General features: G+C 43.6%; 1 protein-coding gene across 1 annotated transcript in view; it reads left to right on the top strand.

Annotated features, from left to right (window-relative positions):
* Positions 1–22,035, top strand: part of ZMYND12 (zinc finger MYND-type containing 12) — a 28,035-nt gene extending 6,000 nt beyond the window's left edge. The window contains exons 3-9 of the mRNA XM_007077367.3: positions 5,019–5,160; positions 6,269–6,440; positions 14,772–14,941; positions 17,471–17,593; positions 17,826–17,937; positions 19,893–20,038; positions 21,677–22,035. Of these exons, the coding sequence (XP_007077429.2) occupies positions 5,019–5,160; positions 6,269–6,440; positions 14,772–14,941; positions 17,471–17,593; positions 17,826–17,937; positions 19,893–20,038; positions 21,677–21,802 (991 nt within the window). The 3' untranslated portion in view covers positions 21,803–22,035. The remainder of the gene's footprint in view (positions 1–5,018; positions 5,161–6,268; positions 6,441–14,771; positions 14,942–17,470; positions 17,594–17,825; positions 17,938–19,892; positions 20,039–21,676) is intronic.
* The last annotated feature ends 1,321 nt before the right edge of the window (positions 22,036–23,356 follow it).

The following is a 23,356-nucleotide window of genomic DNA, read 5'->3' as shown; positions in this document are numbered from 1 at the left end:
TAGAGAGAAGTGAAATAGAGAATAGAGAAGCAAGAGAAAGAATCAACAAAACTAAAAATTGATATTTTAAAGAGATTAACAAAATTGACAAACCTTTATTTAGATTGACCAAGAAGAGAACACCCAAATTACTAAAGTCAGAAATCAAAGTGGGGACATTGCTAGCAACTTTGCAGAAATCAAGGAGGTTATAAGAGAATACAATGTAGAAATGTATGCCAACAAATTAGAAAACCTAGATGAAATATATTCCTAATAAGACACAAACTGGCAAACTGACTCGAGAAAAAGAATATCTGGGTTGATCTATTAACTAAAAAGATTTAGCTAGCAACCAAAAACTTCCCACAAAGAAAAGCCCAGGACCAGATGACTTCACTAGTGAATTCTATCAAATACTTAAAAGAAAAATTAATGCTAGTTAGTTCTTCAAGATTCTTCAAAAACTTCGAATTCTTCAAAAACTCTTCCAAAAAGTAAAAGAGTAGGAAAAAGTCCCCAACTCATTTTATGAGGCCCACGTTACCCTAATATCAAAACCAGACAAAAATATCACAAGAAAAAACTACAGATCAACATCCCTCATGAATATGGGTGCAAAAAATCCTCAACAGAATACTAGCAAACCAAATCCAGCAGGATATAAAAAAGGATTATACATCATGACCAAGTGGCATTTCTTCCAAGAATTCAAGGTTGGCTCAACATGCTAATATCAATCAGCTTAAGACATCATTTTAACAGATTAGAAGACAAAAACCACACGATAATCTGAACAGATACAGAAAAAGCATTTGATAAAATCCAACACCCGTTATAATAAAGACACAACAAATTAGGAATAGAAAGAAACTTTCATAACTTGGTAAAGGGTATCTGTGAATAAACTTATAGAGAAACAGAGCTAACATCATATTGAGTGATCAAAGACTGAAAGCTTCCCCCCCTCCCCCCAAAAATCAGGAATGAGACAAGAATGTTACCTTTATTACTTCTATGCAACATTGTTCTAGAACTAGTTGGGGCAGCTAGGCAAGACGATGAAATAAGAGGGATCCAACTTGGAAAAGAAGGAGTAAAAAGACCTTCTTTTTGGTGATGACATGATTTTATATAGAGAAATCCCTAAAGAACCTACAAAAAAAAAACCCTATTAGGACTAATACATGAATTCAGCAAGGTTACAGGATACAAGATCAATGTGCAAAAATCAGTTGTATTTCTGTATGCTAGCAATGAACAATCTGAAAATCAAGAAAGCCATTCCATTCACAATAGCGTCAAAAAATTTTTTTTAATCCAAGAATGGCAAGACTGTATACACACAAACATTTTTGAAAGAAATGAAAGACCTACATAAATGGAGAGACATTCCATATTCATAGTTTATGAATATGTTTATGAAGTATTAAGACTTATTATTAAGATAGTGACACTTAATGATCTACAGATTTAGTGCAATCCGTGTCAAAATTCCAACTGTCACTTTTGCATAAATGGCCACACTGATCCTAAAATTTATATGAAAATGCAAAGTACCCAGAATAGCCAAAAAGTCTTTTAAAAAGAACAAAGTTAGAGGACTCATACTTTTCAGTTTCACATTTTACTATGAAGCTACAGTAGTGAAGACTGTGTGGTACTGATGTAAGGATAGACATATAGATCAATGGACTAGAATTGAGAGTCCTGAAATAAGCACATACATTTATGGCCCATTAATTTTCAACACGGGTGCCAAGACCATTCAACTGGGGAAAGAATGGTCCCTTCCAGATGGTGCATAGCCACATGCAAAAGAATGAATTTGGACTCCTACCTTATACCATATACGAAAAGAGCTAAATGTAAGAGCTAAAACCAAAATTTTCAGAGGGAAACTTAGTTGTAAATCTGTGTAATTTAGGATTAGGCAACCACTTAGATAGGACACCAAAAACACAAAGATCCAAAGAAAAAATGGATTAGCTGGACTTCATCAAAACTTAAAACTTCTGTGCATCAGGGGCACCTGGGTGGCTCAATCAGTTAAGTGCCTGACTCTTAATTTCTGGTTAGGTCATGATCTCACGGTTCATTAGTTCAAGCCCCGTGTGGAGCTCTGCACTGGCAGTGTGGAGCCTGCTTGGGAGCCTCTCTGTCCCTCTCTGTCCCTCCCCTGCTCTCTCTCTTTCTCAAAATAAATTAAAAAATAAAAATTTAAAACTTCTGTGCATCAGATAAGCAAAATAAGTCAGTCAGAGAAAGATAATACCATATAAGTTCACTCATATGTGGAATTCAAAAAACAAAACAAACGAGCGTAGAGGAAGGGAAGGACAAAATAAGAAAAAAAGCAGAGAAGGAGGCAAACCACAAGAGGCTTTTAATGATAGAGAACAAATGGAGGGTTGCTGGAGGGGAGGTGGATAGAGGGATGGGTTAAATGGGTGATGGGTATTAAAGAGGGTACTTGTGATCAGCACTGGATGTTGTATGTAAGTAATGAATCACTGAATTCTACTTCTGAAACCAATTTTACCCTATATATTAACTAACTTGAATTTAAATAAAAATCTCAAAAGAGAAAAAAAAAGAATTAGAAATTTGTTATAAAGAAAAGGCAGATTTTTTTTTTTTACAAATAAAGTAAGTACCAAAAAAACAAAACAAAACAACAACAACCCAATAAACTGTGCATCAGAGAACATCATCAAGAAGGTGAAAAGACAACCCACAGAATGGGAGAAAATATTTACAAATCCGATATCTGATAAGGATCGTCTGTCTGGAATATGTAAAGGACTCTTAAAACTCAACAGCAAAAAGCTAAAAGACTCAGTTAAAAAATGGTCAGAAGATTTGAATACACAATTCTCCAAAGAAGATCTACAAATGGCCAACAAGCACATGAAATGATGCTGAACATTTTTGTTAAGGAAATGCAAAATAAAATCACAATGAGATACTACTTCACACACACTAAAATAGCTTTAATTTAAAAAAAGAGAATAGCAAGTGTTGGCAAAGATACAGAAAACCGAACCCTTCATATATTGCTGGTGGGCTATAAAAGTGTTCAGCCTCTGTGGAAAACGTTTTGGCAGTCCTCAAAAAGTTAAACATAGAGTTACTATATGACCCAGCAATTCCATTCTTAGGTATGTGCTCAGAGAATTGAAAATATATGTTCAGTCTAGAATGATGGAGATGTGAGTTGTGTCCATTTTTCTCTGCAAGTAATAATATGTTCACATGTAGTCTGCTGCAGTTTTGTGCATATGTTGTGCAAATTCTTACATGAGAATTGCTTGGACAAGGGTCATGCATATGTATAAATTTGCTAGACATTACCATAAAACCATCCAAATTTTTGCATGAAAGTTCTCCTCTTCCCACGCTATTAAAATATTAAAATTTCAAACTTTAAAATAAAAGAAAACATATGTTCACACAAAAACTTGTATACAAGTATTCATAGCAGCATTATTCATCATAGCCAAAAAGTAGAAGTAACTCAAATGTCCACCAACTGATGAATGGATAAACATTAAAAGTGATACAGCCACGCAGTGGAATATCATTCAGTCATACAAAGGAATAAAATATTGATAAATGCTATGAAATGGATGAACTTTGCAAACATCATGCTAAGTGTAAGAAACCAGACCCAAAAGGTCCCATGTTATCTGTTAACATTTATATGTAATGTCCCAAAGAGGCAAACACAGAGAGAAAGTCGATTAGTGGTTTCTGGGCGTCAGTGGGTGGAGAGAAAAATGAGGGGACCGGCTAGAGCAAATGGATTTTTTTTTTTTTTGATTGATGAAATTGTCCTGGCATTAGATAGCGTGATGGTTTTACAATCTTGTGATTATACTAAAAACCACTGAATTTAAAGTATACTTAAAAATGTGAAAAGGGGGGCTCCTAGTTGGCTCAGTCGGTTAAGCTTCGGCTCAGGTCATGGTCTCACAGTTCGGTTCGTGAGTTCAAGCCCCACATCGGGCTCTGTGCTGACAGCTCAGATCCTGGAGTCTGCTTCGGATTCTGTGTCTCCCTCTCTCTCTGTCCCACCCCTGCTCACACTCACACTCTTGTCTCTGTCTCCATCTCCCTCAAAAAATAAGTAAACATTTTAAAAAATGTAAAAGAAATGTAAAACAAAAATAATTGGAGAAAGGGTCAGAATCAGGTAATAGGTTTGGGAATCATTCACAGAGGTAATTACTTAAGGAATGAGAATGGATTCTCTGTAGGGCTGCTGCCCTGTCCAATTAAGTGTTTAAAAATACTAAATCTGTATGTAAATTTCAGAAAAGCTTTATACCAACTGTCACAGCGCTTCCCTCTGGAGAACTAAGAAAACACCTGACTCTGGAGTATAGGCTCGGAGTCACTTCTTAAGCTTTCCACACCTATGCTTCCTTATCTTTGAAATAATAGCTTTGGTTTTGCTCTCAAAAAATGAAATAGTTACTAGCAAAAACACCTGCTGCGCCACTGGGATTTGGGGCCGTTCCCAGGGTGTTCGTGTCAGTGTGCCCCCTGGAACAACAGACACTGCAAGCGGAGCTCTCCAGAGCTAAGTGACACAGTGGCACTCATGGTAGGAAAGTGTCTCCTAGAGCCTCAACCAGTGTAAATTCCTCTCCCTTCCCCGAGGAAAAGACCCTCGCACCCATCAACTTTGGTGTTCAGATATTCTGAAAATGGTCTTAGCACAATGGAGAGATAAAGTCGTCTTTGTTGTTCCTAACCAAGCAGAAAAGCGGAACAGCCACGGCGTCACCACGTGACTTCGGAACGTGACCCTGTGCCCAAAGAAACAGCAGCCTCCCTCCCCAACTAGTTCTTACACCATCAAATAGCCTCATGACAAAAAAGGGATTTGTGTCAGAAATGGCATCGGGTTCCCTGCCTGACGGTATGTGTTGGGCTGGCTTCTCTAGTTTTTAGGGCTGGGCCAGTAGTAGGGCCAAGAGAATCGTGGGTCAGGCCCAAGGTAAAGATCATGAAATCCGTGCTTTTATTGTCAGTGGTGTGGTTCATCAAAGAGCTGACTGGGACAGCATCCATGAGAAGATCTGTCAGCTCCTGATCCCACTGCGCACCACCATGCCCTTCTACAATTCAGAGGAAGAGCGGCAGCATGGCCAGCAGCAGCTTCGGCAGCGGCAGGTGGGTCTTGCGGGACTGTGACAGGGGTGGCTCACGGGTGCCGCGAAACTTCCCAGGAGAAAGGGCGAACCTCCTTGAGGACAGAGACTTTGTTTTGTGGCTCTATGCCCTCAGTACCATTCAGTCAGTTGTTCCCCACATATTTACTGAATACCTACTGTATTAGGTGCCAAAGGCTGCCATAGCAAAATACCGTAGACTGGGTGGCTTAAACAACAGAAATTCTGGAGCCTAGAAGTCCCAAGATCAAGGATGGGTATCAACAGGCTTGGTTTTCTCTGTTCACAGGCATCCCTGGTGTTTCCAAATGTCTTCTTAAAAGGACACCAGTCAAATTGGATTAGGGGCCACCCTAATGGCCTCATTTTAACCATCACCTCTGTAAGGCCCCGTCTTTAAACACAGTGACATTCTTGGGTACTAGGGGTTAGAGCTTGAGTTTGGGGGAGGGGAGAACAGAATTCAGCCTTAACACCCATATATGCCAAGTATGTTGATAACAGCATAGGTGCATAGGAGGAGGTAAAAAAAATGATGTATGAATACACTAAGGAATACATAAAGGAGATTTTATGGCATTGATAAGCATCTCAATTATTCTAAAAAAAATTAGGGCTTTATAAGCCATAAATCTCAAAACACCAGATTCATCCATTTTAGTATTGTGGCACTTTGAGAATGGCCTTGGGACAATGCAGAGTTTAAGTTATTTCTGATATTCGCTATATCTGTTATCCTAACTCCAGAAGGAAAGAGAAGATATTTCTCTCAAAGTTAACTCAAGCAGAAAGCCAGACTTTTTTAGAATGTCCTAAGACATGACAGTTCTGCTAAACCACAATTTTATTACAAATATAAGAATAATATTTATTGCATAGTTTTCTATTAAGCACTCATTTATGCTGATCAATGAACTACGGTGAAAGGACACTTGTTCCTGGCCCTTGAGGAACTCACAATCCAGGTTTTTTCTATCACCTATTTTGGATTTCATGGCCACCCTAATACAAGCAGGTTAGCTAGGTGCCCTCGACCAGTTCATTAGGTGTTGGCCTTGCTCCAGGTGTACCCATGCCCGCCACTGATGGTCTAGTTTTTTCTTCCGCAGAAGCACTTGATTGAATTCTGCTACACTGTAGCCCAGAAATACCTCTTTGAAGGAAAACACGAAGCCGCTGTCCCGGCAGCTTTGCATTCGCTTCGCTTCCGCATGAACCTACACGGCCTGAGTTCCGTAGAGCTTGTGCCTGCTTACCTGCTGCTGGCCGAGGCGAGCCTGGGTAAGGGAAATGACTTGAGATCCCCGGGGGCCCCTTAAAGAGCACTATACTGGGTCGTTTCAGTGGCCAAAGAGTGCAACCTTGGAAGTGGCACCAAGACACTTTTCGTAAAAGAGCAGTGTTGCTGTAAAGTTTGGCATAAGGTGGGGAAGCAGATGTCATCAACTTTGGGCTACTACTGATGGAAATCCACTAAATAGCTGGTCTAAGCAGAAAGAGGACATTTACGAGGACCCTGGGGTGTCCCAGGGGAATTGAGTCTTCACGAGGCACTAGAATCAGAGTGTTGTAACCAACTGAGGCTGGTGCTCTGCTTCTCTCTTGGGCCTTGTCTCTTGTCTCTGCTTCTGTCTTCGCATCTGCTTTATTTTCCATCTCTGCAGATTTTTCTGCCCGATGCCTACCGCAGAAGACACTACTCCAAAATATCAGATGTAGCTGAATTTACAGGGAATCTACATGTCCTCCAGGTTCAAGGAGGGTAACAGAAACTAATTAGCATCTGATTTCCAGTGTTCAATTCCTAGAAGAGACGGTTGTGTTGACTCAGCTTGAGTGTGGTGTTTACCTTTACCTACCTTTGTGTCAGGGTCACATGGTAATAGGAGTATAGGAACCTGCTCCCGTGGATGGGAGAGGGGGTTCTGAGAGTGGGAAGCACAGCTTTGGCGGAGCTCCATCCCACACAGTGGTTGCTACAAGACGACAATTAGCATTTTGCAGGGGAATTAACCTTTTTGAGCATCTGCAATGTTTTAATTACTGTCCCACCATTTTATACATCTTAATAGCCACTATTTTTTTTTTTAAACAAACTTTTAGAGGCACTGGGTGGCTCAGTTGGTTAAGTGTCCAACTTCGGCTCTGATCATGATCTCACAGCTGGTGAGTTCGATCCCCACCTTGGGCTCTGTGCTGACAGTTCAGAGCCTGGAGCCTGTTTCAGATTCTGTGTCTTCTTCTCTCTCTGCCCCTCCCACCCTGCCTCCCTCTTTCTCTCTTTCTCAAAAATTAATAAACATTAAAAAAAAATTTTAAAACAAACTTTTAAAAAGAAAGGCTATTGGAAATACAGTACCTTGAACTTTTTCCCCCTGAGCTACGTTGAGAGTAAGTTGCTTGCCTGATGCATTTCCTGCAAAGACGTTCTCCTTCATAACACAGTACCACCACCATCTACAATCATCTACTAAGCAGATCCCATTCAAGTTTCTCCAACTGTCCCAATAACATCTTTATAGCAGAAGGATGCAGTTCAAAATCATCCTTTTCATTTTGTTGCCATGTATTTTTAGTCTCCTTCATTCTGGAATAGTTTCTCAATCTTTCTTTGGCTTTTATGACTCTGACACTTTTAAGATTAAAGGCCAAGTATTCTATAAAATGTCTCTTGATTTGGGTCTCTCTGATGTTTCTTCACGACTGGACTCAGGTGATGTATCTTTGGCAGGAATATCACAGAAGTGGGGCTGTATTCTTTCTCACCTCATCCTGCAAGTTGGCATATGTTTTCAATTTGTTCCATTACTGATGATACCCATTTAAGTTACTTTACTGGTGGCGTCTGACAGGCTTGTTTGTATACTCTTCCCTCTCTTTGCAATTAGTAAGTATTTTATGGGGAGGTATTCTGAAACTATAGAAATATCCCATTCCATCAAACTTTTAATATATTCATTTATTTATTTATATCAGAATGAATTCTTGGTTCCCTGTTCTATTCAATGGGTTAATAATCTGTTACTATCATTAATTTGGTGCTTAGATTATTCTAAGTGGCTGGCCATTCATTTTTTTAAAAATATATGAAATTTATTGTTAAATTGGTTTCCAGACAACACCCAGTGCTCATCCCAAAAGATGCCCTCTTCAATACCCGGTACCCACTCCCCCACCCCCCATCAGCTCTCAGTTTGTTCTCAGTTTTTTTTTTTTTAATTTTTTTTAAACGTTTATTTATGTTTGAGACAGAGAGAGAGAGAGAGCATGAACAGGGGAGGGTCAGAGAAAGAGGGAGACACAGAATCCGAAACAGGCTCCAGGCTCTGAGCTGTCAGCACAGAGCCCGACGCGGGGCTCGAACCCACGGACTGCGAGATCGTGACCTGAGTCGAAGTCGGACGCTTAACTGACTGAGCCACCCAGGCGCCCCTGTTCTCAGTTTTTAAGAGTCTCTTATGCTTTGTGGCTGCCCATTCAAACTGGCTTCTGTGTCTCCTTGACAATCCCCAATGTTCTTTATCACTTGCCTGCTTTCTCAACATACCTCCAAGGAGCCTTGATTTTTTTTTTTTTTTTTTTTAGTGGAAAATGGGATTCAGAAGCCAAGAGTTGTGCACTAGACATATGCATTGCTGTTGGGGTAGGGCTACTCCAGGCCTTCTCAATGGACAGAGTTAGGGAATATGTATGAATATAATAATGTATGCACATTTTACATCTAAATTCATTCTCTCTCTCTCTAGAAAGATAGTTAGATGAATAGATAGATAGATAGATAGATAGAGACAGAGATATGAGTATGGGTCCATGCCAGTACCTGGTACCTCTACCAACACCTGTTGGACTGAATTTAGAGGTACTGGCATGAACCCATGCCCAATCTAATTTCCTCCCATTCCATATCTGTAGTTCTCTTCTCTGACAGTGAGAATGCTGGCTTCCTTTTTCATTAATACATTTCATCAGTTCCCCTGTATGAACTAATCTCCCATCTCCATCCCTACTCTTTCCCTTTGCAGATGTCCTTCTCTCCTTCCATGGGCTCTGACTCCTCAATCAGGGCTTCTGCTTCTGCATCGATCCCCTCCTCACCAGTTTGGACTCTTACTCCCCTCTACCAGGCCATGTAACTGCGAGAATGCCCCTCCTCACTTGCTCAGGTCTGGCTCCCCATTCCAGCTGTCCCTCCACCAAAACTACTGGGAAGGGCACTGGACAAAGAGATACAGCTCAGGCTCTGTGTATTTCTGACACTGACTAGCTGTGGGATTTGAGAAAAGTCTCCCTAGCCTAAGTTTCATCATCTCTCTTCTGGACTATTGCTCACTAGCTGGGATCTGGCCTCCCTCCAGTCTGGCCTCCACACAAAATGTGATCAGACCATTCCACTAGGTAAAGACCAGATTCTCCAAGCAGCCCATGAGCTGCGGCGTGATCGAGCCTTTATGAATTCTGTCACCTCATCTCACATCTTCTCTCTCCCTTTTAGTTACACTGGCCTTCACCTTGTTTGGGAAGGCTCCTCTTTAGCCACTCTCCCCATCTCTTCTCCCCTCCCCTCCACCTAACTAACTCCTATTCATCCTTTAGGTCTAAACTCAAGAGTTACCACCCCCTTGGGGCACATGGGTGGCTCAGTCAGTTAATTATCCAACTCTTGATTTCAGCTCAGGTCATGATCACAGGGTAGTGGAATAGAATCCTGCATCGGAGTCTGCACTGAGCATGGAAACTGCTTGGGGTTCTCTGTCCAGCTCTGCCCCTCTCTTCTGCTTGGTCTCTGTCTCTCTCTCTCTCAAAATAAAAAAATTTGGGGATGCCTGGGTGGCTCAGTCGGTTGAGCGTCCGACTTTGGCTCAGGTCATGATCTCACAGCTCGTGAGTTCGAGCCCCGCGCCGGGCTCTGTGCTGACAGCTCGGAGCCTGGAGCCTGCTTCAGATTCTGTGTCTCCCTCTCTACCCCTAACCCACTTGCATTCTGTCTCTGTCTCTCTCAAAAATAAATAAACACTAAAAACAAAATTTTTTAATAAAAATAAAAAAATATAAAAAAAGAATTTAAAGAGTTAATTCTTTAAGCCCCCAGACTGGACCAAGTTTCTTTTTATATGTCCCCTTAAAAACCTCTTCCTCTTCTGGGTGTACATATCCATTGATGAGATTACTTAATTACAGTTTCTCTTTCTCTCTGGACTATAAGCTGAGGGAGAATCGGAACTGTCCCTGTTCTCACTCATCAGAGTGTCTTCACGCACAGAACAGCACTTAACACAGAGGAGGTGCTCAAACCCCACCTGCCTCCCCACAAACCTGGCGCCGAGTGGGCCCTGAGAAAGCATTTGGCAAATCTAAGTGCCCTTCACAGGATTGTTTTGAGGATTAAATGAATTTGTGTGTAATGAACGTGAGAGTGCTTTGCAAGCTGGAAGGTTCTGTCTAAATAGAAGTTCTCATTAATACCTCCCCCAGTCATTGACTGAAAACTTTTTCAACCTTTTTGTCAGTTTAAACAAATCACATTCTTTTTTTTTTTTTTTTTTTTTAAATAGCAGGGGAGGGGCAGAGAGAGAGGGAAACACAGAATCCAAAGCAGGCTCCAGGCTCCGAGCTTTCAGCACAGAGCCTGACATGGGGCTCGAACTCACGAACTCATGAACCGTGAGATCATGACCTGAGCCAAAGTCGGACGCTTAACCAACTGAGCCACCCAGTCGCCCCTAAATAAATCACATTCCTTGAGCACATGTCTCTTTCTCATCTTAGCGGTTCCTTCAGACTGGAGTGGGAAAATAAGGTATTTTAGCCTTTTCTTTTCCTTTCCGTCGAATTTTGGAGTTTTAATAAGCTAGAGATGATATTTTCAGTTACACTTCGAAGAGCCACCTCACTCACCCTCCCCCACTGTTGTCAGCACATTGGAAGCAGGAGAACCTGGGTTCAAATTCCAACTCTTGCTTTAGTCCCTTATACAACAGCTGGCTTCTCTTCAATCATCAGGTGTCTGCGTAAATATCACCTTCTCAGAGAGGTGTTCCCTAAACATCCAATCAAGGTAGGTTTCTTCCCTCTTTTTTTTTGGATCACCGTGTTCTGTTCATTTCCCCCACAGCACTTCATTTTTGTTTCTTTACTGTGTGTCTACTTCCCTTGGTTATAAGCTCCTTGAGGTCAGAGATCATGTGTGTTTTATTCACTCACTAGCATGCGCTGAGCAGCTAGCAGAGCGGTGCAGAGTCTAAATTAGATGAACGTACGGTTGAATGAATGGATGAAGTTTCCTCCTCTGATACGTATTTCACAGGGTTGTTGGCAGACTTAGATCACAGATGCAAATGGCCTTGTGTGGTGTACACACAGCAGATAGCAGGCCCTCACTAAATACAAATTCCCTTTCCTTCCCCTGGATGCCTCCCAGCCTCCCAGATGATTATCTGTGACTGCTTTATTCTGTGCTCCTTTGCTTTCGTCACCAAGCCTTACAAAATCTTCCTCCATAATGTCTCTCAGTTCGGCCGCCAGCCCGGCGTAAGCCTATTGTCTCACCCTGCAGACGAGTGTCATTACTCCTTAACTGGCTATCCCTTCTTTTTCTATTCCATACGTTGTAGGACATGACCTTTTAGGATAGTCTCACTTCCTTTGGCAACTTTGTGCATCTAGTATCTCCACTCCATCCCTACGCCTGTCCAGGCGAACTCTGTGCCCAGGAGATCATGCCTGAACTTACCGACCCAGCAGCCGCAGTCTCAGTTCTGACCTGCTTGGAGCAGTGCACTCCTCCTGCCTCACTATCCCTGCTCTCTGAATTTGGGGCCTCAAATATTTTTCTCCCAAGGATGCCTTTTCCTTTGGGATGCTTGTTATTTGCTGGTACAGCTTAGCCTTGGGCCCTTCCTTCCTTGGCATGGCCTTCTTGAATGAAAACTGGACAATGAGAATGAGAAACGTCCAATATACGTCAATGCCCTCTACCAATTTCCCCCGTCTAAATAACCTTTGCTAAGAGCCATTTGCTTCTTTATATTTGAGAGGACCGCAGTCTCAAGCTCTTATTTTACAGAGCAAATCCGCATGGAAGATGTGACTTGCCATGTCCGCATGAGCCAGGATCATGGCCTCAGCCTCTTGCTTCTCATTGAGGATTTTCCTGTTTTAGTTTGAGCTTCAGTCAAGATAAGTTCCTTGTTTCCTCCCTTAGCTTGCTGCTTCTTCAGCTCGCCTCCTTTAATTCGGTGACCTGTGATTACAACTAGAATAAATAATGCTTACATTATTTATTCCTAATTATTATTTAATCTCTAATTATTATTAAATTATTAAATAATTATTATTTAATAATTCCTAATTATTATTTAATCCCTATGAACTGGGCCTGGGAGAAAGCACAAGCAGAACTGAAGACTGTCTTGTGAGGGGTGTGTGGCCTCATCTCCTGACCATTTCTGCTGCAGCACCCATTACATGAAATACTTTGCACCCAGAGCATGCTTCCTGCTCTGCAGGCTGTCACAGTAGTTTTCTGTTTAGTTTTCTGACAGCCTCCCTAGAAGGCAAGCAGGTAGGCAGGAAACTGTTATGTATCTTTACAACCAAACGAAAAGGTTTTTTTATTTAAAAAAATTTTTTTAATGTTTATTTTTGAGACAGAGAGATACAGAGTATGAGCGGGGAAGGGGCAGAGAGAGAGGGAGACACAGAATCTGAAGCAGGATCCAGGCTCTGAGCTGTCAGCACAGAGCCAGATGTGGGGCCAAGCCCCACGAGCTATGAGATCATGACCTGAGCTCAAGTCAGACACTCAACTGACTGAGCCACCGAGGCGCCCCACAACCAAAGAAAAAGTTTTAAGCATCAACAATATCTGAACATTAGAAATAAAGGTGCCTTTTACCTAGTAACCATGTGTTGTCCATTCTGGCTCCTAAATGCCTCTTGTGTATCTGTTCCATGTTTACTCACTGCCTTAGTTCAGGCTCTGGCCTGAACTATTTCCAAAGTCTTCCAGAGTCTTCCAGTTTTCTTCCTTCCCTCTGGTCCCTCCTCCATATTGGCTCCTGGGTATCCTTCTGTATCTAAATCCAATTCTCTCTCCCTTTCTGAAAATCCTCTACCTTTTATCCACGTGCTTCCAGCTCCTTGGCGCAACTTACTAAGCCCTCTATGACCTGTCCTATGACTGCCTCTTTAGCCTCATTTTCTGCCACTCGATCACTCACACATTTGTGTTCCAGCGTCACAGACCCATATATGGTTCTCCAAACACAGCCCACTATTTCGTATCTCATGGTTCTGCATGTGTTACTGTCCACCCCGGATGCCCACCCTCCCTTATCTCTCAGGAAAACTTCTTTTCATCCTCCAAACTCAGCTCAGATTTTCCTGTCTTAGTTCAGCTGCTGTAACAAATACCACAGACTGGGTGGCTTAAACAGTTATTTCTCACCGTTCTGGAGGCTGAAAGTCCAAGATCAAGTTGTCAGCAGATATGGTGTCTGGTGAGGGCGCACTTTTGGACTTGTAGACAGCCACCTTCTCACTGCATCCTCCCAGGGCAGAGAGAGGGATCATCTCTCTTGTACCTTTTCTTTTACAGGCACCGATCCCATTCTTGAGGGCTCCACTCTCATGACCCAATTACCTCCCAAAGGCCCACCTCCAAATACCATCACTTTGGGGATTAGGGCTTCAACTATGGATTTTGGGGTACTACAGCATTCAATCCAGAGCACTGACCATGCTTCTCCCCATTCCAATGCCCCCTCTCCACCCCATCCATAGAATTAAACGCCTCCTCATCTCTGCCACTTCCAAACCTTATGATGTTACTATTGTTGCACTTACACTATTTTACAAATGTATTTGTTTTCATGCCACACACACATGCATTTCCTGAACCCAGCTGTAAATTTTTGAAGGGCAGTGGCTTTGATTCATCTTTGAATCCTCATCAATCAACACAAGGCCTGGTACATAAAAGATATTAAGTATACATAGACATAACTTTTTAATTGAGGTGCAGTTCACATGCATAAAATCCACTCCTTTAAAGTACAATTCAGCGGTTTGAGTGTATTCACAAGATTGTGCAACCATCACCACGTCTAATTACAGAACATTTTAGTCACCCCCAAATGGAACCCCATACCAATACGGAATATTGGTAGTCACCCTCCGTTCTCCATCCCACAGTCCCTGGCCACCATTTTCTGTCTCTATGGATTTGTCTGTTCTGGACATTTCATATCAGTGGAATCCCGCATTATGTGGCCTTTTATATCTGTCTGCCTTGACTTAGTGCAATGTTTTCAAGGTTTATCCATGCTCTAGCCTGGATCAGTACTTCATTCCTTTCTGTGACTGAGTAATATTCCACCCATGGGTATGGATAGACCACGTTTTGTATATCTACTCATCAGCTGATGAGCATTTAAGTTGTTTCTACTTTTTGGCTATTATGGCTAGGCTGCTATGAATGTTCATGTACAAGTTTTGTGTGTCAATAAATGTTTGAGTCAATGAATACATGAGTGAATAGGTGCTGAATCGTATTTCATCATGTGTTCTCTGGCCAGGATATAAATTCTAACCTTCTTTACTTCTTTTGGGCAGGTCTGGGCCAGACTGTCCAAGCTGAGGAATACCTATCCCAAGCCCAGTGGACAGTCCTCAAATCAACGGAATGCTCTTATGCCATCCAGTCTTTACTGCATCGGAACCTGGGACTTCTCCACATAGCTAAGGAAAACTACGAGGAAGCCCGTTATCATCTGGCCAATGATGTAAACAAGCTAAATTATGACACCTGAATGTTTCTGAGAGCAGCTATGCTGAGCTTTGTTTGTTCTTTTTTTTTTTTCAACGTTTTTTATTTATTTTTGGGACAGAGAGAGACAGAGCATGAATGGGGGAGGGGCAGAGAGAGAGGGAGACACAGAATCGGAAACAGGCTCCAGGCTCTGAGCCATCAGCCCAGAGCCCGACGCGGGGCTCGAACTCACAGACCGGGAGATCGTGACCCGGCTGAAGTCGGACGCTCAACCGACTGCTCCACCCAGGCGCCCCTGTTTGTTCTTTTTTAACTGAGCCCTTCTCTAAAACTTTCCGTTTACAACTGACCGGTCAGGTATCAGTGAGAATGTGGTTCTAACAACCTGAGTTCAAGCCTCTCCACCTCCTGACTGTGCATCCTTAGGCCAGGTCACGCCACTTCTGCAAGCCCAACTGCTCTGAGGATAATAAAGGGAGGCAGAACAGCACACTGGTTAAGAGAAGGGCTTTACTTTTACTCTTGGCCATAATCTTGGACCAATTATTTCAACTCTTTCATCAAGTATAAGACAGAAATCATCAAATAGCCTGTGCCTCATTGGGTCATTGAAGAGATTAATAATAGGACAATATCTATGCAGCATTTTGGCTGTTATTTTTACATATGACATCAATGTTTCTACTTCAGAGCTGTTGGCATATGAAAGTTCTTTATAAACTATATAAACTATGAAACTATGTACAAATGTTAGATAAGATGATGATGAGGGTGAGGACTGAGCTATTCTTTCAGAATTTATGCTGTTTCTGTTAGGATTTCAGCAGTGGACAATATTACCAGACAGAAAAGTTCCTGAGCCTGAATCTGGATGAGGTTAGGGTCAGGATGCAATCTCCACGCAAGTTGGTTGTCTCTTCAGCCTCTCCACCGGGCAGCCCTCCCTCTGATTGCCTGCCACTGCACAATGTCGATAAATCCACTGGAAACTTGTGCTGGCTAGTCTCCATATCCCCTCACCCCAAATCCATTCTCTGCTCTACTGTGCCCTGGGAGGCTGACCTCTGTGGACTACATGACCGGACTCTATTGCTTTCTGGCTTCTGTTGGATTTGCAGAGTGAGAGGCGTGACAGGGGAGTGGATGTTGGGAGGAGATAGAGGTTGGGTATCTACTCTCTCTGCTGCCTTCCTGCTTCACCCCAGTTCTGGCACGAGCAGTGCTCCTCCATGGCCACAGCTCCTGGCAGGTGGCCTTCTCCTATTGCTCTAGCTCTTGTGGGGCCCCGGTGACCCTGCTTTCTCCCTCGCTTTTTCAGGAGTCTGGACAGTAATAGTTTCTTGCCGTTCATGGTCCCTGGGGCTTTACTAGCTCTTGTTGGTTCCTTGACCTCTGTATGTCTCTTTAAGAATCCTTTCATTAAACTGTCTTCAGGAAATACTTTGAGGATGCCATCTATTTCCACCTAGGAGACTGACTAAGACACTTTTTCCTCTGCCTTTTCTCTCTATACTCTCACTCTACAACAAATTAAACAGAGGAACAGATTCTGTCTTGAGCTGGGCCATACAGTTAAGGTACAGATCAAACTCAGATTCTTCTGCCTACGTTTCAAGAAAAAAATCAACCATAGCTTCATTGATAACATATCATAGACTTCACCCACTTTCAGTATACAACTCAATGATTTTTAGTAAACTCACAGAGTTGTACAGCCATCAGTCCAGTCCAGTCTTAGAACATTCCCATCACCCCAGAGATCCCTCATATCCATTTGCAGTTTATTTCTCACTCTGACCCCCAGCCCCAGGCAACCACTTTCTGTCTCCCTAGATTTGCCTTTTCTGGACATTTACTATAAGCAGAATGATATGTTGTCTTTTCATCTGACTTCTGTCACTTAGCAGAATTATTTAGAGGTTCATCCATGTTGTTGTATCAATACCTCATTCCTTTTATTGCTGAGTAGTGTTCATCTTCTGGATATACACAATTTTTGTCCAGCCATTTATCACTTGATGAACATTGGGGTTGTCTCCACTGTTAGGAGTATCGCTGCTGTGAATGTTTGTGTACAAGTCTTAGTGTGGACACAAGTTTTCATTTCCCTTGGGTGTGCGTCTACGAACGAAATTGCTGGGTCATGTAGTAACTCACTGTTGAATGTTTTGAGAGCTGCCGAACCGTCTTTCACAGAGGCTGCATCATGTTCTATTCCCACCAGCCGTGGACGAGGGTTCCGTTTTCTCCATGTCCTTGCCAACGCTGATTTTCCGCCTTTTTGATGAGAGCCATTCCAATGTGTGTGAAGTGGTATCTCACGGCAATTTTATTTTGCATTTCTGTAATGACTAATAATGTTGAGCATCACTTCATGTGTTATTAGCCTCTGGCATATCTTTTTGGAGACGTGTCTATGCAGATCCTTTGCCCGCTTTTTAATTTTATTTGTATCGTTACAAATTCTAGGTGTACAAGTTTTTAAAATCAGATACATGATTTACAAAGGGAACTGAAGCACCCCTTCTTCCTCCTGCTGTAGATTTATTTTGCCAGTTGTGCATTTGGAACAGAGGATATCAGGACGTCAGGCGGCTACTTCCACCTGGCTAATATCTTCTACGGCCTTAAAAAGTTGGACGTGGCAGACACATTGTACACGAAGGTGAGCTGGGGAATATGGGGGTTGAGCCTTGATGCTTTGGCCTTCTAAGTTACAACCGGTGTCAGACCATTCATGAGAAATTTGAGGCACAGAAAGATGAGATGATTGGCCCAAGATCACATGGCCTGATACACGATATATCTCACTTTTCTTTCTTCCTGTTTCTCCACCGGCAAAATACACTAGGCTCAGGTCTGGCCTGCTTCTCTGATTGTGTCTGCTTTCCCAACAGGTCTCTGAGATCTGGAGTAAATACTTGAACAATCGCTACCAAGTGCTCTCAGAGGCTCGCATCCAACAGATAGACTTGCTGGGCAAACGATTTGAGACTGACACCGGCTTGGGTAAGTGGCAGCTCTCCCTGGGGAACAGAGCAGTGGCTTCACCCCACCTAATCCACAGGCCTTCTCCCCAAGAGGGAGAGCCACTGTCCCTGTCACGGGCACACCAGTGCCATCTCCTGTTGTTTGCTGAAGCGGACACTGAGATAGGAAAACCAAAGGGATTTCACCAGTGTTGGGAAGAATTCAGAGCCCTGGTACTATACACAGCCTTTCCGGGGGCTCATAAGGTACGGATGTGAAGAGAAAAAGACTTACAAGAGCCCCCTGTGATTTCTGCAGAGCCTCCATTTCTCCAGGGCACATAAGGCAAGGTAAACTCTCTCATACTGCGCATTTGTTCTGGGGCCTTCACCTCTTCCTTTACTGGGCAGTGAGCGTCTCAGCGGCAGGGCCGGGTCTCATTATTTCTCTGTCCCCAGGCTCAACAGAGGGTGAGTACTGAATGGCACTGTACAGCATCGTTCCCTCTGAGGTAATAAAAAGGGACAGAGGATCCAGTTTCTGCTCAAAAGAGACATGCGGTGTAGTTGATGACACAGGACCTATATGAAATAAAAGGAAACGCCTACAAGTACAAATTATATTACAAGATGAGTCCTAGAATGAAGAGGTGAGGATAGTTGGATGGTGTTAAATAGGGAAGACTTCTTGGAGGAGAGGTTTTGAACTAAGATTTAAAAAATTAGGACAGGGGCCTCTGGGGGGCTCAGTTGGTTAAGTGACTCCGGCTTGGGTCATGATCTCATGGCTCTTGACTTCAAGCCCCGTGTCGGGCTCTGTGCTGACAGCTTGAAGCCTGGAGCCTGCTTTGGATCCTGTGTCTCCCTCTCTCTCTCTGCCCCTCCTCCACTTGCACTCTGTCTCTCTCTCTCTCAAAAATAAACATTAACAAAATTACAGGTCATGATCTCACGGTTCGTGGGTTCGAGCCCTGTGTCGGGCTCTGTGCTGACAGCTCAGAGCCTGGAGCCTGTTTCGGATTCTGTGTCTCCCTCTCTCTCTGCCCTTCCCCTATTCATGCTCTGTCTCTGTCTCAAGAAAAAATAAACATTAAAAAAAATTTTTAAAATTAGGGGCGCCTGGGTGGCTCAGTCAGTTAAACATCCGACTTTGGCTCAGGTTATGATCTTGAGGTTTGTGACTTCAAGCCTCATGTTGGGCTCTGTGCTGACAGCTCAGAGCCTGGAGCCTGCTTCAGATTCTGTGTCTCCGTCTCTCTCTGCCCCTCCCCCGCTCATGCTCTCTCTGTCTCTCCTTCTCAAAAATAAATAAACATTAAAAACAATTTAAATTAATAACTTTATTCAGTTTTCTCTCATTATAAAAGTGGTTTATGTGAAAGCAGAAAACTTAGAAATCCAAAGGCAGCCAACCTCAGGGTTATGGTGTATGCCCTTTCTGTCTTCTTCTCTTACGTACTTCTTACTATGTAAAAAGTGTTTAGAAGTATGTGGCCCCAAATAACTCATAATAAGTGAATAAATAGTCGCTAGAGTAGGGCCTAACACCACTGGAAGGAAGTGTAAACAAACTTACACGGGGAAGCAGCAAGGCCAAGGCGCCAGCACCCTTGGATTTGGGAGAAGATTAAGCTGCTTGCTGGCTGCTGGAAGTCCCCGCTCCCTCTCTGGCTCTCAGGCGGAAGCTAAGTGGGACCAAGGAATCCCGCTGGGACAGCCTCTGCATTTGGAGCCTAAGAAATCGATAGTTTAGGACTCTGAAAGACAGAAATCGCAGTTACCTGGAGACCCATTGGGGTGAGCAGGTTTTACGGAGCTGCCTGAAACTGCCCGGCTTCTTGCTTGCGTGTGGCCGCAGTCCTCTGGGTGAAGAACCTGCTGTGGCTTGTGCCCAAGGCCAGCGCCCTGTCAGCTCTGTGCTCACCCGTGAGGGGAGACCCAGCGGCTCCCCGCAGCCTGTTTCTTCTTTCCAGCTTCCTCCCTTTCCCCTTGCAGATGAAGCCCAGGAAGCAGAAGCCATTCAGATCCTGACTTCAGTCTGGAACATTCGAGAATCGACATCCGACACAGCCCCCCAAAAAACTATCTTTGTTCTGAATACCCTGGTCATGCTTTACTACCTGATGATGAATTCTTCAAAGGCAAGTTTCCCCAGAAAAGCGCCATGTCTAATGGAGGTAGAAGTTCCTCTAGTTGAATTCAGCTGTGTTTTGCCCAGTTGCACTGGCTTCTGCCCTCTGAGTAAGGCCGCACTTCAGAAGAGTTCAGATGTTCATGATGTTTCTCATTTGTTGAGTCCAGCCTGCATAATGGAAACTGCATTGTCTTCTTCCAGAGGGATATGCCCGTTACTAGCCTAAGTACTTCTCACGAACTAATGCAGTTAATTGTCAGGCCAACTTTATGAAGTAGGTATTTTATTAGTCCCACTTTACAGGTAAGGAAACTGAGGCGCAGAGAGGGTCCATTATTTGCCCAACTTCTTTTGGAGGAGGGGAGGTCACAATAAACAAGGCAACATTTAATGGGGAATAAAATTTCAGATCGCAAATAGCGCTGCAAAGCAAATGAAAGCAGGCAAGGAGAGAGGGAGGGCTGGCTGGAGGAGGCCTTTGTGTGTGGGTGTCACGGAAAATTTAGGATTCCCTTCCCCCCTCTCCCTTCCTCCCTACCTTTCTTCAGCAAACTTTACTAAGTGCCTTCTGTATACCAGGACCTAGAGGTGCTCGCAGTCAGTGGGTTATAATCCAGTGTGATCGTGAAGACCGGGGCTCTGTGGGCAATGCGAGGGAGGGACACCAACCCTATCTGGGATGTAGTAAGAGTGCTTAGGGAACAGGGAAACATTTCCAAGCTTACACTGTAAAAATCTCTTTTCTACAGTCCCAGGTCCAATTTTCTACTGTGTACTCAAGGAAGTCCTTACCCTAAGGCATGTGAAGGGTATTAGATCTATAAGAGGTCCTTAGAGAATAGGGACACATATATCTACTCCAGATTGCCACCTCACTTCCTTTAGGTCTTTCCTCAACTGTCTTCAGCGAAGCTTTCTCTGCCCCCCCCCCCCCCCCCCCACTGAAAGCTGCAAAATCCTGCTACTGCCACTGGTGCTTCCAACCCCCCTTTCCTACTTTATCCTTTTCCTTAACATGTATCACTATTGAGGATACTGTGGTGTTTTACCTGTTCGTCTTGTTTATTGCCTCTCTCCCTCACTGTGCTGTAAGCTCCAGGAGGGCAGGAATTTCCACCTGTGGTCATAGTACCTGGAACATAGTAGCCATTCAATAAATATTTATTGGAAGTGAGGGAGGAAGGGAGGAAGGGGGAGGAGGGGAGAAGAGCCAGCCCAGAGTCTGTCCCAGGATGTCCTGTGAGGCCTCTGTCCAAGTCAAAACTCTAGACCATGGCCCCTTAGGATGGGAAGCTGCTTGTGGAACCTGTCACCCCTGGCCTCCCGGTGCTGGTTCAGAGGGTCCTGATTCAGATCCTGTGGAGATCTCACTTTGTTAAGAAGGCGTACTTTGTACTTAGTTTGTCAAGCCAGGTGGGTTTCTCTGGTCCCCCATGCCCCACTCAGCACGTGTGTGGCTAGTTGTAAGGACCTAGTGGGTATTCGCAAGTCTCCAACAAGTGGAAACTCCAAAAGTGGAAACTTTTCACACCGGTGGCTGGCGTGAGAAGCTGATGGGTCCTTTCCCATGTTGAGCACAGATGGGGCTTCCCAGTGTAAAGCTTTCCTATGACGACTTCCTTTTGTAACTGTAATTCCATTCCAGGCACAAGAATATGCTGAGAGAGCCTTCGGTCTAGCCAAAGAACACCATCTCAGTGTCCATGAACAAAGTACCATTCAAGAGTTACTAAGTCTTATCTCAGCTGAAGAAACTCATCCTGTCACTTAGTGACCCGTAAACTCTGCATCAGGGGCTATTCAAGGGGCTATTGAACGTCTAATGCATTCCAGCTTGCATGACTGCTTTGAGGTACTATGATTTGCTGAAGTTCACACTCTTTCCCCCTGGCACTGCACACAGGTGCAAACATAGCCATGTTTTTATTCTTAACACAGCATATGCGAGGGACTATAGAGCTTTAGACATAAAAATCAGTAAAAGTGATCTTAATTATGACCTTTGCACTTGGCTTGCCGTGACTTTGTATGACTTTGAGTAATGTGCTGTCAGCACCCAGTTGCTTTCCTGAATTATAAGTAAAGCACAAATAGTTTATTATTTACCAGAAGTCTCCCAGGGACACATGTTTCATAGATCTTTGCCAAAGAAGGGTGTAGGGGATAGAGTTATATTGGAGCAAAGTTTTCCTGTTCTACTGGAATTAAGTCAGCATTAATCTGAGGTAGATTGTGACTTAAATGTCCATTATACTTCTTAGAGCAATCACTGAGAAAATTACTCTGAAAGGTAGTTACAGATCGACAAAGAAATTAAAATGGTACACTGGAAAATATCCACTTCATGCAAAAGAAGGCAGAAAAGGAGGAATAGCAGAACAAAAAGACACGAGACATATCAAATACAAGGAGCAAAATGCGACATCCATCATAGGTCTTTGCAGAGCACCCAGTCTGGCTTGGCTGAGATACCATTCCAGGCTGGGGTCTTTCTTTTCCTCGACAATGATTGAAACAGACGTGAGCCATCTATGCTGATGTGAAGGACAGAGTGCAGGCCTCTGTGGCAGACATACCCGGGTTCAAATCCCCGTTCTCTCACTTTAATAGCTTTGTGACCCTGATCCCCTCCCCCGCCCATAACTTCATCCATTGTTGTAAAACGGCCCAGAGGTGACCATGGCTGTATCGGCATGTCCCATCGATGACTCTGGTTATTTAGCACATCCTTTTATTGCCTCCAGACTCGCCAAGCAGCCTGCCCGTTAGCACTTTGCATCCTGGGCAGATCTGCATCCAGGGGAGAGGATGCCGAGGACCTGTGGGGTAGCTTTATGCTCCTCCCTGTAAATTCAGTCACCCCGACATGCATAATAAACAGGTCTAGGGAAAAATCTGCTGGCACCCCTGTTCCGAACCCGTGGGTTTCTTCTGCTTCTCCATGATGGCTAAAGTCACAGGGCCTTACTTCCTGCCCCACGCCTGGCACTCCAGCTGCATCATGGTCTGCACAGTTCATCTCGCAGCTGTTTGTTCCTCTCTCCCAGAACACACCCCCTGCTGCTTGACTCTCACCCTCTGACCCCAGATAAGAGGCCGCTCTTTCAAACAGACGTCTGGTGAAGGCTGGAGGGGTGCAGAGGGGGATCAACAACCTTAGCAGATAATTTAAAAGAAAATATTGGAACTTCCCTATTCCAAAGATGTCTGTCAAATCCATTTTCATTAAGCCTAGCTCTCTCCTCAACCATATTCACTGGCCCCTTTCTCTTTCGTCCCCCCTCTGATATCTGTTCTCTGTCTTCTCCACCCCAGAGTTCTTGTT

The sequence above is a fragment of the Panthera tigris genome, chromosome C1 (assembly GCF_018350195.1).
Source record: "Panthera tigris isolate Pti1 chromosome C1, P.tigris_Pti1_mat1.1, whole genome shotgun sequence".
NCBI lineage: Eukaryota > Metazoa > Chordata > Mammalia > Carnivora > Felidae > Panthera > Panthera tigris.
This window is presented reverse-complemented; position numbering and strand designations above follow the sequence as displayed.